General features: G+C 47.1%; 1 protein-coding gene across 3 annotated transcripts; it reads right to left on the reverse strand.

The window, feature by feature from the left end:
• Positions 1–6,322: 6,322 nt before the first annotated feature.
• LOC125509373 (serine protease HtrA-like) lies at positions 6,323–16,954 on the reverse strand. 3 transcript variants are annotated; one of them, XM_048674338.1, is made up of 14 exons: positions 16,592–16,953; positions 16,141–16,246; positions 16,019–16,039; positions 15,618–15,683; positions 15,382–15,513; positions 15,176–15,303; positions 14,800–15,084; positions 14,301–14,431; positions 13,360–13,477; positions 10,835–10,927; positions 7,348–7,413; positions 7,147–7,259; positions 6,975–7,081; positions 6,323–6,641 (listed from the first exon to the last, which is right to left on the reverse strand). In XM_048674338.1, the coding sequence occupies exons 1-14, from the start codon at positions 16,709–16,711 to the stop codon at positions 6,598–6,600; spliced, it is 1,530 nt and encodes a 509-aa protein (XP_048530295.1). In that variant the 5' UTR covers positions 16,712–16,953; the 3' UTR covers positions 6,323–6,597. The 3 variants fall into 3 exon arrangements, with proteins under 3 accessions (XP_048530295.1, XP_048530297.1, XP_048530298.1); XM_048674340.1 differs by having other exon boundaries at positions 6,975–7,075; positions 16,592–16,952; XM_048674341.1 differs by lacking the exon at positions 10,835–10,927 and having other exon boundaries at positions 16,592–16,954.
• Positions 16,955–17,200: the final 246 nt, after the last annotated feature.

Here is a 17,200-nt window from a genome sequence, read left to right on the forward strand (position 1 = left end):
TTCGGGAAAGTTATTTTTGGAACGGAAGCAATCCAGGAGACTTGGAGTTTACGTTAGGGAAGCTTCGAGGTGGCCACGAGGCAGGGAGGCGCGCATGCCCCCCTGGGCGTGCCCCCCACCCTCATGGGCCCCTCGTGGCTCCCTTGACCGACTTCTTTCGCCTATATATGTCTATATACCATAAAAACATCAGGGAACAGAATAGATCGGGAGTTCCGCTGCCAGAAGCCTTCGTAGCCACCCAAAACCAATCTAGACCCGTTCTGACACCCTGCCGGAGGGGGGAATCCCTCTCCGGTGGCCATCTTCATCATCCCGGCGCTCTCCATGACAAGGAGGGAGTAGTTCTCCCTCGGGGCTGAGGGTATGTACCAGTAGCTATGTGTTTGATCTCTCTCTCTCTCTCTCGTGTTCTTGAGGTGGTACGATCTTGATGTATCGCGAGCTTTGCTATTATAGTTGGATCTTATGATGTTTCTCCCCCTCTACTCTCTTGTGATGAATTGAGTTTTCCCTTCGAAGTTATCTTATCGGATTGAGTCTTTAAGGATTTGAGAACCTTGATGTATGTCTTGCATGTGCTTATCTGTGGTGACAATGGGATATCACGTGATCCACTTGATGTATGTTTTGGTGATCAACTTGCGAGTTCCGTGAACTTATGCATAGGGGTTGGCACACGTTTTCGTCTTGACTCTCCGGTAGAAACTTTGGGGCACTCTTTGAAGTTCTTTGTGTTGGTTGAATAGATGAATCTGAGATTGTGTGATGCATATCGTATAATCATACCCACGGATACTTGAGGTGACATTGGAGTATTTAGGTGACATTAGGGTTTTTGTTGATTTGTGTCTTACGGTATTATTCTAGTATGAACTCTATGATAGATTGAATGGAAAGAATAGCTTCGTGTTATTTTACTAGACTCTTGAATAGATCGATCAGAAAGAATAACTTTGAGATGGTTTCGTACCCTACCATAATCTCTTCGTTTGTTCTCCGCTATTAGTGACTTTGGAGTGACTCTTTGTTGCATGTTGAGGGATAGTTATATGATCCAATTATTTTATTATTATTGAGAGAACTTGCACTAGTGAAAGTATGAACCCTAGGCCTTGTTTCAAAGCATTGCAATACCGTTTACGCTTACTTTTATCATTAGTTACCTTACTGTTTTTATATTTTCATATTACAAAAACCTTTATCTACCATCCATATTACACTTGTATCACCATCTCTTCGCCGAACTAGTGCACCTATACAATTTATCATTGTATTGGGTGTGTTGAGGACACAAGAGACTCTTTGTTATTTGGTTGCAGGGTTGTTTGAGAGAGACCATCTTCATCCTACGCCTCCCATGGATTGATAAACCTTAGGTCATCCACTTGAGGGAAATTTGCTACTGTCCTACAAACCTCTCTACTTGGAGGCCCAACAACATCTACAAGAAGAAGGTTGTGTAGTAGACATCAGCGCTCCTGCTCCGCCCTGCTGCGCTCCTCCTCCTTGGCGCGCAGCGCGGTCTGAGCTTCGCCCAGCTGCTGCTGCAAGGCGGCGTTGGCTCCTGCGGAGGGCAAAGAAGAGAAGACGGTCAAGAAGACATCAAAGGAAAAGCGTAGCTGCTGGAGCTACATCCCGCGGGTGCGCTGGCGCGCCCCCGCGTGAATAAGGAACGAGGTACTTACTCCGGCTTTCGGACAGCTCAGTATTCCGCCTGGCCAGCTCCCGGACCTGGGAGTTGTGGGTGGCCGCGCAGATATTGTGATAGTCCTGCAATGGAGACCACAAAAGAAAGAAGGTTAGCACTCAGAACTTGCTTTTAAGTTCTGAGCCGCCTGCTCAGCAGTCGACCCGGAACTCAGGGGCTACACCCAATAGGGACGCTGGCGTGCCCCCACGAAAGATTTTCAAAGAAGGTTTTCAAAGAAGATTACAAGAGTCAAAGCAAGCGGTCAGCAGACGTACCTGGATGGTCGCGCGCGTCGACACGAATGCCTTTGTGTACTGCTGAAGAGCTTCACCCTGGGCTTGGAGCTGGGCCTGGATGTCTTGCGACGCCATGTTCAGCACGCCAGACCCGCCTCCTAGCGTCCACTCCGGCGGAACGGCGTTGGTGGCTTCTGCTTCTAGGGCTGACGAGCTCGCGGCCTCGATCATCTGCGGCCATGGCACCGACGTTGCCTTCGCCACGCGTCGGCGCATCGGAGTATGGGCCGCGGGGGCGGATCCCACCACCAGCTCGCCGCCGGCTGGCGACTCCTGCGGCGCGTCCGACTGGCGGCTTTGTGACGGGGCAGCCGGCGCTGGCTGAGGCGCCTCCGCTCTCAGCATGACATCGCCGCCTTCTCTGCTCCCATGGGCCGACTGGTCGTCGTCGGCTCCTCCAGCTGGCACCTGGACCTCGGTGCCGGTAAAGCGGCGCGCAGAGGGATGATAAGTTGTGGCGCCTGGCTGTGCGTGGCCTTTTCTGCCCGGGCCTTGGCGATCGCCTCTGCCCGCTCCCTAGCTACGACGTCAGCCTAGGCCTTAGCGACCGCATCGGCTTCTTTTCGCGTTGCCTCGGCCGCTGCCGCCTTCTACCGCTCCGTCTCCTCCCGCTCCTCACGCGCCTCCTGTGCGTTTCGCTCCATCGCCGCCTGGAGTTCGGCGAGCGGGTCCACGCGGCGGGGTTCGGCCGAGCCCTTCGTCCCCCTGGCGATGGAGGCGGAGGCCGACCTCTCAAGAGAGAGCAGGGCTCTGCTCAAGCAAGATGAATTTAGAAGGAGTTTTGCAAAAAGAAGTTCGGAAGAAAATTTGTAAGAAAAGAGACAAAGAAGAAACTCGATGGGGGATTGAGCACTTACGCGGACACCACTGGGGGCTGCTTCGGGGCCCTTTGAAATTGGGCCGCCTTCATGGCGGCCTCTCGCCTCTTGGTCACAGTAGCCGGGTTCTTCGGCTTCTTGGGCCGGCTGCCGAAAAGTGGCACGACGGCCCGAAGCTTCTGTGCACCACCTGGCGTGGCTGGCACAGCTGACGAGCTCGCGCCCGCCTTGTCAGCTCCGCGGGGACGGCGCGCTTCGGGCTCCACATCGTCGTCGTCTGGCCACGTCTCGACGCTGCCTCCTCCAGACCCGCCTGCTCCACTGCCGCCGCCTGCGGTGTCGTCCTCCAGGGCGGCCGCTCCCAAATCAGGGTCGTCCACGTCGCTCTCAGACCTTTCCAGCAGGTACTCCTGGCCTTCTTCCAGGGCATCGGCCACCTGTTGGGACGAGAGAATCTACACAAGTGGCCGGCTGATCAGCCGGCGAAAGCAGAACCCGGCAGAGGAGAAAGAAGAAGAAAGAAAGAGAAAGACTTACAGCAAGCGAAGGGTCTGCTCAAGAGTACGGTCGTTTTCCGAACTGTGACTCCCCCTCCGAGAGCTTGCAGTTTGAAATGTAGTTCACCAGACGGGCCACCTTCGCGTCTGGCATCTCCTTTGTGCACATCCGGCACGGATCTCGGTGCCTGCTCATCCGGCTGATCAGATGAGGCCGGCTTTGAAGGGGAGAACCCGGCGCGCCACGAAGGCGGTCAGCAGATCCGAGGCCTGTAGGCCTTCCGACTCTGTCATCTCCTCAAGCCAGGCGATGGCCGCCTCGTTCTTGGCTGTGATTCCAAGCTTGGTGTAGAAGAATTTCCCCCACAACTCAATGGTGGGGGAATGCCAAGATATCCCTCGCAGAGGGTGACAAATGCCGACAGCAGCACCACCGTATTCGGCGTCAGGTGGTGCGGCTGGAGGCGGTAGAAGCGAAGGAAGGAGCGGAAGAAATCGCTCGCCGGCAAGCCGAGGCCACGGATGAAGTGCGAGCGGAAGACGACCTGCCCGCCTTCCCGCGGCGCCGGCGAGATCTCCGTCTCGGGCGGAGGACGCGCCTCAACGAAGCCTTTGCCGGGCAGACGCCGCATCTGGCAAAGGAACGCGATGTGGTCCTCATGGACGTTGGAGCCGTCCCAAGCCCCGGCTAGCGCCATGAGGATTCGAGCACGACGACGACACGCGACGACGACGAGTTGGCAAGCCTACGGCGGAGCAGCGACGCTGTGGGAAGGATGCACTAGACGGCGGTGGGCTGCTGCAGCACTCAAGCGAGAGGCAGGGGTGCGGCGACAGCAACAAGGAGAGAAAGGAAGAAGGGAGAGGGTGCGCGTGCGTCTGCCACTCCCCTCCTCCCCCTACCTATAGCCCCAGGCGGCGAAGCCGAGGGGGCAAGAACGTGGGGGTCGTGGGATTAACTACGCCCACGACCCCGCGTTTACCGTGCAATAACTACGTATAGTTACTGTGCCTTGGAATAGCAACCGACTGCCTAGGCCGCACCGGAGCCGCACGCGTGCCGAGGCCCAGTAGTGGCGGGCCCAGCCTGCAGCGATGTCCCGTCGCGCACATGGGATGGCAGGCAGGCCCAGAATGATGCCGCCGCGTGGCGCACGCGCAGCAGGCGGCCATCCTGGTGCCCGGCTGGCGCGCCATCCGGCTCCTCCCATGACGCTTCAAATTTTCCGGATGGTCTTCCCGGTCGCAGTTGGCGCTTCAGAAGCCGGACGAAGTAAGACGACCACATCACTCGGAGTAGGAAGCTGCTGCGGCTTCTCGTCTTCCCAGCAGCGGCGCCCCACTAGCTTCGGGGACTATCGTCGAAGTAAATGACCACGGGTAGTGTCGGTGTCAAAACCGGCGGATCTCAGGTAGGGGGTCCCGAACTGCGCGTCTAAGGTGGATGGTAACAGGAGGCAGGGGACACGATGTTTTACCCAGGTTCGGGCCCTCTTGATGGAGGTAAAACCCTACGTCCTGCTTGATTTTTTTTAATGATATAAGTATTACAAGAGTTGATCTACCACGAGATCGGAGAGGCTAAACCCTAGAAGCTAGCCTATGGTCTGATTGTATGTTGTCCTACGGACTAAAACCCTCCGATTTATATAGACACCGGAGAGGGTTAGGGTTACACAAGGTCGGTTACAAAGGAGATATCCATATCCGTACTGCCTAGCTTGCCTTCCACACCAAGTAGAGTCCTATCCGGACACGGGACGAAGTCTTCAATCTTGTATCTTTATAGTCCAACAGTCCAGCCAAAGGATATAGTCTGGCTGTCCGGAGACCCCTAATCCCGGACTCCCTCAGATAGCCTCATCTGCCTCCCATGATGTTTCAAGACATCAGGGTCGGCTGTGCCCCTCAAGAATCAAAGACCCAAGCGCCGCTCTCTTTACGGTCGATTGGTCCAAGCGGCCGGCCACCAGAAGACGGCAAGGCTCAGAATGCGGCCCCGCAGTGGGCCGGCTCCTAGCAGACGGCCTTCAGAGTTGCCGATCCTAGCAGGCGGCCTCCAAAAAAAGGCTGGCTCCTAGCAGGCAGCCACAATCGCCCTCAAAGTTTGCGCCACATTATGACGACAAGACGAGGCATGGCTACAACGACGCCTGCCACCCCCAAATCCAGGGCAGAGCGTGGCTACAGTGCGGCGTACTGGGCGAACATCCCTCGCCCGGCGCATCACTATTGCCACGCCTCCCATGACATCACCCATGGCAAAGAAGGCCATGCTCCCACTATGAGCTGTCGATACAACCCCAGGCGGCAGGCCCTACCTGTCAGTGAGAAGCCAGAAGGCGACGGGATCCGCCAGCCGGCAGATGGGATGCCGACTCCCAGCAGCCGGCCTTCCCCCTTCCCTTAGAGTTTGTGCGCCATTAATCAAAAGAGACGGAGGGTGGTGGGTACTATAGCCACGCTTCCCTCGACAAAGCACATATCATCAGCAACATCGCCACAATAATGAGCAGCCGACAACACTCACAAGCGACAGCCGACAGGACCCACCAAGCGGCAGGCCCCAGTGGTCGACGGAGAAGCCGGCATCTACAAACACTGACAGCCAGGTCCTACACCCGATCGAATTACCATTGTACCCCTGAGGTAGGCCTATATAAACCCCCAGGGCGCCCATGCAAAGGGTTCATCCTCACTAAGACCTCAACACACCCACACACATATAGAGAGAGTAAGCTAGGGCTAGCCTTGCTCTTCTTCCCCCTCTAGAGAAACGGCTCAAGGAGCAAGCTTGTAGCCACCATTGTTGCTTAGTGATCATGCAGAAACCCCGAAGAGCAGAAATAGGGGTGTTATCTCCTAAAGAGCCCCAAACCTGGATAAGATACGCCAACGAACATGTTTGCGCCTTATTCCATTTCCTGGCACCGACGACGTATTATTAGCCCCCTTCATGATAAGTCATCCGTTGGCATATGTCACACAACACCCCCGACAATGAGCTCGTTGGGGCCATTTCGCCATCCCATAAGGTATGCATTACATATACCACAACATGCTGACAACAAGCGCTTTCTCGTTACATCCCACGACCCCGTCTTAGTATTTTTCATACACGCATTAATAAAACAATCAAACCAAACAAAATATCTCCGGGCCAACTTAGCATAGGGGTAGATAACATGCAGTTTAGTTGCCAAATATGGATCAGAAAACCGAAACGTTCACATCTGGCTCCCTAACAAGCTCCTCTTTAGTAACCCTACGAGATTGCTCAACTTGATTATTCATCAGACCCTTGTGTATCTAGATACGTCAGTCATCAAGGGGGCCTCTGAAACAAAAGCGGTGTCACGTCCATGAGAGAAACTTAGCAAGTAACAGTATTACAAGTGAAACAACCTAACCAAGACAGAGAGATAATGCAGCATTGCACATAGAATGCATCTACAAAGTGGTAACAGGAACTTTACACTAATACAACTTTAAAAATGCAGAGATCTAAATGTCACGGGTCTATATGAAATTACATACACATCAGCAACGACACCAAATTTAACAGATCAAAAAAAAACTCAACAGAGGATGAAACTAAGACAGTAGTGGTTACTGCTTGAAACATCACCATCAAATAGGAGAGAGAAAGAATAAGAGGCAAGATCCTCACCATATACATAGCCAGGTCGACGACACTTTCGAACAAGGGGCATCATATCAGCATCACGTTCGTCATCTGGATATAGCCACTTCGTCTTGGGTACCGGCCATCTAACACTGAAAGAATTGACTTCACAAAATATATTGACATAAAAGCAATAATTTTGTGTCAGAAAAAGAACCTGTTTTGCTTGCTCTTGTTTTGACTGCTCATGTTTTGTTCGCTCATGTCGATAACTTCAGCACTGATAGTTGCACAGAACTCAGAGCCACTGCTTGGCCTTAGGAAAGATACCTATTTTCAATGCAATGGCACAATATGGAGAACAATTAAAGCATAAATGTTGACGCACAAATGCAGAATACAAACTTCTGCAACTAACCGTAAGATGCATTCCTTCACCATGTCGAAAAGCACTCTCTGCCTTGTCCAAAATCAGCTCATGGAACTGGTAGGAATAAATAAAATCCATATGAGTAGCAGATTTTGCATGAACATGTATGTTATGTACTAATACAACGAATAAAACTATCATACTCTCCAATAGGGATACAGGGCTTCTCGATCCATATCAGATGTCATGCAAAATGCACTTCTCGTTAACAATACATCATATATTGTGCAAATATTGTGCAAGCTAAAAACATAGCTCTACTTAAATTAGAACATAACCATGATGACCTGTATATTTATTCATTTTCAGGAAACAAGGAGCAGTGGGGGAGAATATACTGAAATAATATAGTTTAAGAATATAATATTTTTTAATTGATAATATGAAAATCCAAGGGTCCATAAGAACAAAATCACAACAAAATGAGCTCTAACATGAAACAAGAGGTTACATGCATGTTCTTCTAGCAAACAAGACACTTAGCCCACTCAGTTCTCAATTTGAATTACTATTCCTATATTCCAAATATGAATTCAAATGTTTACCCTCTATTTTGAGCATGCTAAGTTGCTAACATGCAAATTAACAAATATATTGCCATGTTGCGAGCCATTATTTGGAACTTTTGAACTGATTAAAGTATACCAGCGTGATTAAATTAACATGCAAATTAACAAACATAGTCATTATGCTTGACCTTAAGAATGCTGAAGGAATCTCAATAAGTTTTGTAAATATACCATGAATAAGTCAAAATCAAATCATATTGTTTACTTATTTCTTGACCACTTTCGGCAATAAAACATGATTAATATAAGCATTGAAATAAGGAGAAAATCCAAGTGCTCAACTAAAATTAAATAACTCTACCAACAGAAAGTACTTCTGAACAGATATATGCAATTTGCACTGAGCATGCAACAAACTGCAGGTGTTAATTTGTCAGGTTCTGGTCTCTGGTCACAATTAGAAAGTAGCTTGCCTGATGAAAACAATTTATGATTCAAGTATTCACCACATTACTGCAGAGTTCACATTGTAGAATTGATGTGTTCTTACCAATTATTATTCCAACAGAATGGAAAATGTGGAAGGTGATTGCTCAAAAGCACAACCCAGTAAAATATGGCAGCTATGGAAATAATAAATGTCTGCCTGATCATTTTTTATATAACTAACTCTAACTTTCTTGTAGGAATGGGGTTCTCTTAGGTGGGGGTGAGTCAGGCGGTATGGAAGGTCCTGGCTTGCCTACTACATTGTTTCTAGAGCTGGATTTATTTCGGGTGTGTTTGGTTGGGGAACGAAGTGGAATGGAATGTCATGATTACATTCCATCGGAATGGGTCGGTTCCGTTCCGGTGTTTGGTTGAGGACGACAGATGGAATGGAATGGCGATGTATCAGTGTTTGGTTGCAGACAGAATGTAATGGGTTTGTTTGTCCTCACCCCTCAAATGCATATATACAATACGAACAATTATAGCTGCATTTTCTCAGACATTTACATTTGTTTCAATCTGCATTTTCTCAGACGTCTATAGTGAATTGAGGATGAAACAAACACTTGTTATGATTACACAACTATCTCCTCTTGCGCCAAAACATATCTTACAAATAAAAAAGAGTAACTAGCTAACTCTTAGCACTAAAGAAAGGGTTAATGCTAATGAACTACTTGGCTCGTTGTCATGGAATGGAGTTGCAGATTAGAGGAAGAAACAGGAAGTGGCTGATGCGAATCCTGTATTAAGGAAGAACCGAAAGACCCCGTTGTCCTCCTGCTTGCAATTGAGGTCAGGTCGAGCAAGGTCGCCACCACCCCTCCGGCACATCAGGCCGCTGACGCCCTCTAGCAGATCCGTAGCCCCCAGCAGGCCTGGTCGCCGCCACCTCTTCTGTGGATCAGGTAGTCGTCCGCCGGCCCTCCGGCCAATCAGATCATCGCCACCAGCAAAAGTCCAGCCGCTGCCACCCACAGGTCAAGCCGACGTCTAGAGTGTGATTGCCTCCAGCAACCTCCGCCCCCCATCGGCTGCTACCCGGTCCGCTGCCCAGATGGGGGAGTGGTGGCTGTGAGAGAGAAGGAGAGCAACGCCGGCTTGAGGGAGAGACGAGAGGTGAGGGGAGGTTGGCCTGGTCTTTGGGGAGAGGGGCAGAGATGCGAGGTGTTCCGGGTCGTTCGCTCGATTTGGAGGTACGAGCACATTCCCGAAATAAGGGGAATATGCCTTCCCAAGAACGAGTGGGTTCTGATTCCTCGACCAAACCAAACACGAGAACCATCCCTGGGTGCGGGGCGGACCCATTACATTCCACCCAATGACACGAACCAAACGCACCCTTCATCTTCTCCCAGAGCCCATGCTCCTCCTACTACCTATGCCGATATTCAACCTTCCATGGATGCCAATGGTGCTTCCCGAGCTGTTGTTCCTACTCCATTGGTTGCTCGCAGAAACGATGTAACCATGCTAGTAGAGTGGTAGTACTATGGCGCAGATGTATCTGTCCCTAGGAACATGATGCTTACGTATGAGGTGAAACACAAGCAGGAGATTCTTAATCATACATAAAATGCAATGGCTTAGGTTAGTTTAACTGGCATCTTGGGTGCATGGCAACTGGACTGGGGCCTCCCAGGAAGCTACCTGCACATTGCTTGGTTGGTATCCTGGAGAGTAAGACCGGCCCTGGTGTCATATCTTGAGCACCTATACATGCTGGCAGCAGCCTGAAACTACTGGCAGACATTAATCAGAAGAATAAAAGAAACAGGGCGGAGATGTATGAAGTAGCTGCCACGGCTGCCCTTGGCAAACAGGCAGCATTACGGCCACCAACGTGAGCTCGGCAGGAGGTAAGACAGAGGACAGACAGGAGAACTCGATCCAGGTGGTGAGTAGATTGATTGGATCCAAAAAAATCACATAATGGAACAGGAATTTGTGATTTCTCTGTTAATTAGGATTTTTCAATGGGTTATGCGCAGTTCTAAAAAGAAAAATTTGGGTCTGTGATTCCAAGAGAGAGAGAGAGAAAGTAGGAAGGTTTTCTGTTGGCCTTTATTAGGAGAGTACTTTAGTATTTATAAATCAAAGCATGTTGTTACCAAACACTTCTATCCCAGGCTAGCCTACCCAGGCAAACAAAAAGAACAGTTACTTCTCAGGCTCAAGGCAGGCATCACTTTGCAGGCATGGTGTCCAGGGAACCAACCAAACTAACCCATATTGAGACTACCAGGACAGATCACCAACCAAACACTCTATATCTCAGGCAGTTCAGGCAAAAAAAATTATTTGTTCAGGCTCATTGCAAGCATCACTTTCCAGACATCGTGTCCAGGGCACCAACCAAACTAACCTATAATGTCAGATTCGCAGGAAACCAAACCAAATAAATGGAGGTCTGATTTCACAGCACAGTTTAGAAACCAAAAAAAAAGTAGAATGGCACAAAAGAAGAACAGAACCTCTTGTGCATTGGATAGCGCAAAGTCATCAAGCTTGGTAATTACATCACCAGCTTTGATTCCAGAATCTGCTGATGGGGATCCACTCACAACCTATGAAGCAAACAAGGATCTGTCAAAAAAAAATCAAGCAAGTCACAGCAATAAGTGATCATCACAATGTAAATATCCAAATATATGTTCACATCCAATCTCAAAAGATTAGTTTTGTCCAAATCTGCTAATGTCCCTTTTCCTTGTTCTCACTTTCACTCAAGAAAATTGGCATACCACAGCGTACAGCAAAACATAGAATCTAGCCTGGATACCTGATTGCGATTGTTCAAATAATGAAATGAAGTTGAAAACAAACCTCACAGATGTTTACTACTGTGCAAGGGAATTACACCATTCCATTTAAAGCAACAAAAAATTTATGCCTGCTTAACACCTCTCTAAACTTCACGATTGAGGCACCCAGACTGAACCGAACTACCTCGTCAACAAAATATGGATGGTCTCCTATTCATGATCTGGGCACGCCGGATAATGCTGTTACTCCGGTTTGGCATGACATTTTCGAAGGCTTAGACTTCTTTTGCTCAATCACCATGGTCAATCTTGGCGATGGTGCCATCACCTCCTTTTGGGCTGACCTTTGGCTTCCGAACGCCACTACCACTTTGGCTCAACAATTCCAGGCTCTTTTCTCCCACTTAAATAGGCAGGCATCCTTTGTTGCCTGGGTTCTTGCTTCTCCAGAGCTACACCTCGATCTTGCTCCAAGATTATCTCATGCGGTTGAATGTGAACTAGCTAACTTGCGCGCTATTATGACTTTGGTAAACTTGAACCTGCAGGTCCCGAACAAAAGAATTTGCAGGCAAGACGGCAAGCTTCTAACAACCAAACTGGCCTACAAGGAGATCTGGTCCACCAGACCAACTGATTAGCTGGCTACTGCTATCTGGAAGAATTATGCTCCGACGATTCTATTGCCACCTCCAACGCCTGCCCCCTTTGTGGAGGAAGTGAGAATAATGACCATCTATTGTTTTGCTGTCCTCTCCTCCTGCCACTCCGGAGCGAACTCAATAGCTTGCATGATGGCAGGCCCACCAATCTTCTTGATGTATAGCAAGGTGCTCTATCCAACAAAGTTCATTCTACTGTGGTCATTGCTCTTCTATGGAATATTTGGAGACGTCAAACGCTAAAGTTTTTCGAGATGACTATCAGAGCCTCCATCACATTGCTCGGGCGGCTGCAGATGACCTATTGCTCTGGTCCAACCGTTGTAAAAATACCAGAAGCAAATTCTACTCTGGGACTGGGGCTCCATGTTGTTCCACCTAGCTGCGAGATTATAGTCTTGTTTTAATTCCGGCTGGTACGCCTTTTTCCGTTTTCTTTCAAATGTGTGCTCTTATACGTTATAAGTGACATTGATGCGAAAATGCCAAACGGAGACCGAGCTCCATGGAGGCCTTTATTTGAAAACTTCAAAATTTAAACTTTACAATTTCAAAAAATTCGGACAATAAATACACTTATACCTAGATACATAATCTACATGTGAGCTACAATAAAAAGACAAATCTGGGGCTTTTTAGTATCTGTACTGTTCATCCTCAAAGCCTATGATTTGGTTTTTTTTGTGCAGCTCACAATTCAAGGTATTTCATCCTGAAATTTTTCACACATTACATCCTTGCATACATGCGTTTGTTTTCAGAATTTTTTGAAACTGAAATTTTGAATTTTCCAAAATAAAGGGCTCCATGGAGCTCGGTCTCCAAAATGCCCTACTCACATTGATGTGGATTTATTTGTAATATTCCTCATTTCTCATTATGCTGACTTAGGTGGTAGAGAAGGGTGTACAAGATGAAACTGCTCAAAAGATTGGCATTTTAGTGAAGACAAGAGGGCCACCAAAGTTCTGCTAGATTTGAGAAAGGAAGGTAGCATGTTCATGGAGAATGATGGGTCTATTGCTGCATTGAATGAGCTGGAGATATTATTCAAAGCTCTAGAAAAAACAAATATGATAAGACATGATAAGTTTTGGTTTAAGCAATGCTACAGACCTTAATTACCAAGTTGTGTTCAAGGGGGGCACGGTTTGGATCTTCTATTCGTACTTCCGTGTAAGTGTTTCCAATTAGTCATATATCATGTCCTATCGCCGGATGGGTTGGTGGCTTGGATACATGGCTGTCAGGGAAATTTCATCAATGGAAAGAAGTAACAAATGGAATAGGTTGTTAGCAATGCTCAATTTGATAATTTTCTTTGATCAGATTTGTTTGTTTATGTATGGGGAAAAATCATAAATGGGGAGGAAATTATGTTTTCTTAGTAATGAAATGGGGAGTGTGTATTTCTTAAGATGTTCAATTCAACTGCTTACGCCTGAAACATGTTATTTATTTTGTAATTGATACCACCTGCATTGCACGTGCACTATTACTAGTACACATATAAACAGCATAGCAACACAATGAAAGAAAAGACTACATCAAATGCATGAGGTGGATAGTCACCTTCTGTACGTAAATGCCATGTGCATGGGGTAAGATGTCATGTACTTCTTCACGGACACGCAATTTTTCAGCTTGAAGTGATCCAATCCTCAGACCATGCCATGGCTGCAGAACTCTCCTACACATATCACATCATTGATCATTCGATATATTTACTAACAATAGACCAGTTAGCAATATTAAAAAAAGGGCAGCCCGGTGCACGTAGCTCCCGCTTGCGCAGGGTCCGGGGAAGGGTCAGACCACTTTGGGTCTATAGTACGCAGCCTTTCCCTACATTTCTGCAAGAGGCTGTTTCCGAGACTCGAACCCTTGACCTACGCAGACTTTCCCTACATTTCTGCAAGAGGCTGTTTCCGAGACTCGAACCCGTGACCTCATGGTCACAAGGCAACAGCTTTACCAGTTAGCAATATAGATGACCTAAAACTACACAGAAAAAATACTTGAGCCAAGTAACATCAGCTACACAGAACCCAGGATAGTGAAAGCAAGTTTGGTAACACCCAGAGAACAGTGACCAGCACATATTAAGGGGACTGGAACTGCTTACTCACAGCTAGTGGCTACGGGCTACAGCAAATACCTGGTTTCTGGTGGCTCAGATGAACAGGAAGTGACTAGCAACTATGATTATCACCACCCTCCTATCAGCAATTAATACTCGAGCCAATCATGCAGCCATCATGGCTGCCACTGATCAGCTAGGTGGTGGCAGCATAATTTTAGCATCTCCCAAGTATCCATCCAATAAACTTATCAATCTAAGAACCATTAAATGTTAGCTACGATATCCTAATTTTAATCTCAAAGTCCTGACCTAATGTCTCCACAATCAAGCAAATGATAAGAGAGTGGTAAAAAATTGTTTAGTATCTTGACAACATGCGACTGAACTAAATATATCCGAAGCACATACAAGTAAGAACTTCAAAACATACCCAAATTCATTGAAGTGCTTTAAGCATTTCTGGAGGATAGTGATTGGTAAGAAAGGAGCTCCATCCTTATAATAAAAGCTCATGCCTATGAATTTTCCATCAGCATCAATAATGGGGCCCCCAATTCCAGCCTAGCACAGAATACAATGGCTGTGAACATGCTTTGTTTAGAATGTTTTCATATTTAGGTACGCTACATAATATTGTTCGATATGAACAATTTCTAAGATATTACTCCCTCCGTTTCTAAATATAAGCCCTTTTAGAGATTTCAATACGGACTACAAACAGATGTATATAGGCATACTTTAGAGTGTAGATTCACTCATTATACTCCTATGTAGTCTATGTTGGAATCTCTAAAAGGTCTTATATTTAGGAACGGAGGGAGTATGTATGAATATCTTCCTAATGCGAACAAAAAAGTCCTACTCTAGTCATATTACCAGTTTCTTTTTATTAATCTATCTACAGAGCGATAAAAGATTAGGGGAAGTACCTTTGTGGTCTTACATGTAGATGCCATGAGTTGCTGGCAATCGAATTTGCAAGTTTTGTACAGCAGTGTCCCACCTGTAGCCATTAGTTCTCCAGATTCAAAAACTCGTCCAATAGCTACCAGTTTACTTTGGGAGAATTTGACATTAGCTGGCACTTCATTATGAAAGCATGCTGCATGAAATTCTGGAAAAGCCTTGGTGTTCACAACAGCAATATTATAATAAAAATCATATTTCCACAGTTTTCCTACAACGAGCTTGCCATTGGGCAGGCGCACCTTAATCTGCATGCAAGTACAAACTGTATCATCTTCATCTCATGAGCACATAATCATAACAAACCAATGGGATGGAAAATTGACTAGTAGCACTAACCTCCAGTTTATCAAGTATCTTACTTTCATCTTCAGAGGATCTAATCAAGCTAGCAGAGGTTAGAATGCTCATGCTGGATGCTGTGTGCTGGATGATTGTGCCTGTGCATGTAAACCGTCTATCTTGACCTACACAGGATCGAATTTTTAGTTACTGATTAACCTAAAAAACTTGGAATCCCAATAACAAAGTGATTGCATTGTTACCCTTAAAAGCAGCAAGTGAGACAATGGACTGACATAGGCTCAAAGCAAGTAACTTAATGCTGGTGTGCTCTTCACTGTAGCCATCTAAATTTCCAAAGCAGAGCTCAAATGTATTCACCAAGCGCATGCCCCCTAATCGAAAAAACATACCATACCATGAGGGCTAGAATAAATATCTTGAAACACATGAAAAAAATGGGAGGGGAGAATCAGAAAAATGGAAAATAATAACTTGCCAGTAATCTTAGATGGCATAGGATAACCACGGGGAAGTAGGCTCTTGCGTAATATGCGTGAAAGGTCTGGTGCAATAGGTGAAAATGTGTACCAATTAGCATTTGAAGCCAATATGCAAGATAAAACTGGCACATGCCAAAACAAAAGGAATAGCTTTTGGTCGGACAAGTTTCAACCAAACAAAAAAACAATAAGCACATGAGTAACATGTTTCTGTCGAACAAGACTTTGAACATTGAACGAACCTAGGAAGCAATCTTTCATTTCATTAGTACTTTTTTATGATGCATATGTTTAAACATGATGTTTTCGTTTAGAGGTAGAAATAATTTCAGGGATGTACGATCCAATACTACGATCAAACGCTTCCAATCCCTAGGTGTCCTCAAAACAAACTAACCATCCCTCGGAGGCGGAGAATCTGCAGGTAATGAACAATTAATAGCATTAGTAATATATTTTAACTAGTTCCTTTATAATTAACAATTCAACAGAGACTAGAAATTGTTGCACTTGGTTCACCTTCTCGGTTGGAGTTGGACTGTAAAGAAGCCTTTCTCTTCTTACTTGTGCTTGCTCCTCCTCCCATGCGTGTACATTCTTGATTCTTTCTAGGCATCTCCTGGACCTATGGTTAAAGAAAGCGCTAATTATTGACAAAGTTACATAACTAAAAGCCATCTGAACCAGCATTTTTAAACCAACAAAACCACTCAAATGAAAGTTGAGCTATATCTACTGAAGATCCTGACAGCATGGTATACTTTCAGGACAAAAATTCCATGCAAATATAGGATGTATTAATCAGTAGACTATATCGATGTTTAAGTTTCTCGTCACGAAATCTCAGGTCATGCTAGGACAAAAGCACAAGGTACTATCCACCGGAAGTGTGACTGGCCCGCATCGGGCTATGCATGCAAGAAGACGAATAGAGTATGCGGCAGGGAACCAGTTTCCGCAAAAGACTCACCACAGAGGTGGAAGGGAAATCAGGGATTGCCGCCGGCGCAGATTGGAGAAGCCGTTCCTGCTCGAGTGGGATGGCAGAGGCGCGGCGACAGGGTGCGGCGGGGAGCTGCGCCCCTCGCATGGTAGTGCTCGCGGCAGATCGCCGCCGATAGGGCGGAGGGGGGCGGCGGATTTGGGGACGGGGGGCGGCGACGGGGAGTGGGCTAGGGCTATGAAGAGGACAGCAATCCTTCTCGGACGGCAAATTTTGGGAGTGGGAGGGGGGCTATACCTCCAGAGGCGTTCCCGCAACCTGGCGCACACCCAACCTCGATCGATTCTCCGTGACCGGGTGGGAGTGGGACGGGGAGCTGCGCCTCACGCCCGGTATTTGGGTGGTGTTCGGTCGTGACAAGATCCAACTAAGAGCATGCATTACTAGTAGAGCCTTCAAACTCTCAAATCCCTAAAAATAACCGTTTATTTTACAGTTTTTGCTGAAAAAACGCTGTAGACTAGAACCTCTAAATCCTCAAACCCGTAAAAAAATTTAGAGGTTCAACCCTCAAACCACTTTGCAATCTGTAGAAGTAGGGGTTGAGAGGAAAATCTCCCCCCAACCCGCACTCCT

Source organism: Triticum urartu, chromosome 5 (assembly GCF_003073215.2).
Source record: "Triticum urartu cultivar G1812 chromosome 5, Tu2.1, whole genome shotgun sequence".
Lineage (NCBI taxonomy): Eukaryota > Viridiplantae > Streptophyta > Magnoliopsida > Poales > Poaceae > Triticum > Triticum urartu.

Coding starts and splice junctions, on each gene's coding strand:
- LOC125509373 (XM_048674338.1), bottom strand. CDS start 16,711: ATGCGAGGGGCGCAGCTCCCCGCCGCACCCTGTCGCCGCGCCTCTGCC. Junction 15,684..16,018: donor TTCTCCGCCTCCGAGGGATG/GTTAGTTTGTTT, acceptor CTATTGCACCAG/ACCTTTCACGCATATTACGC. Junction 13,478..14,300: donor AAGCACTTCAATGAATTTGG/GTATGTTTTGAA, acceptor TGATATGTGTAG/GAGAGTTCTGCAGCCATGGC.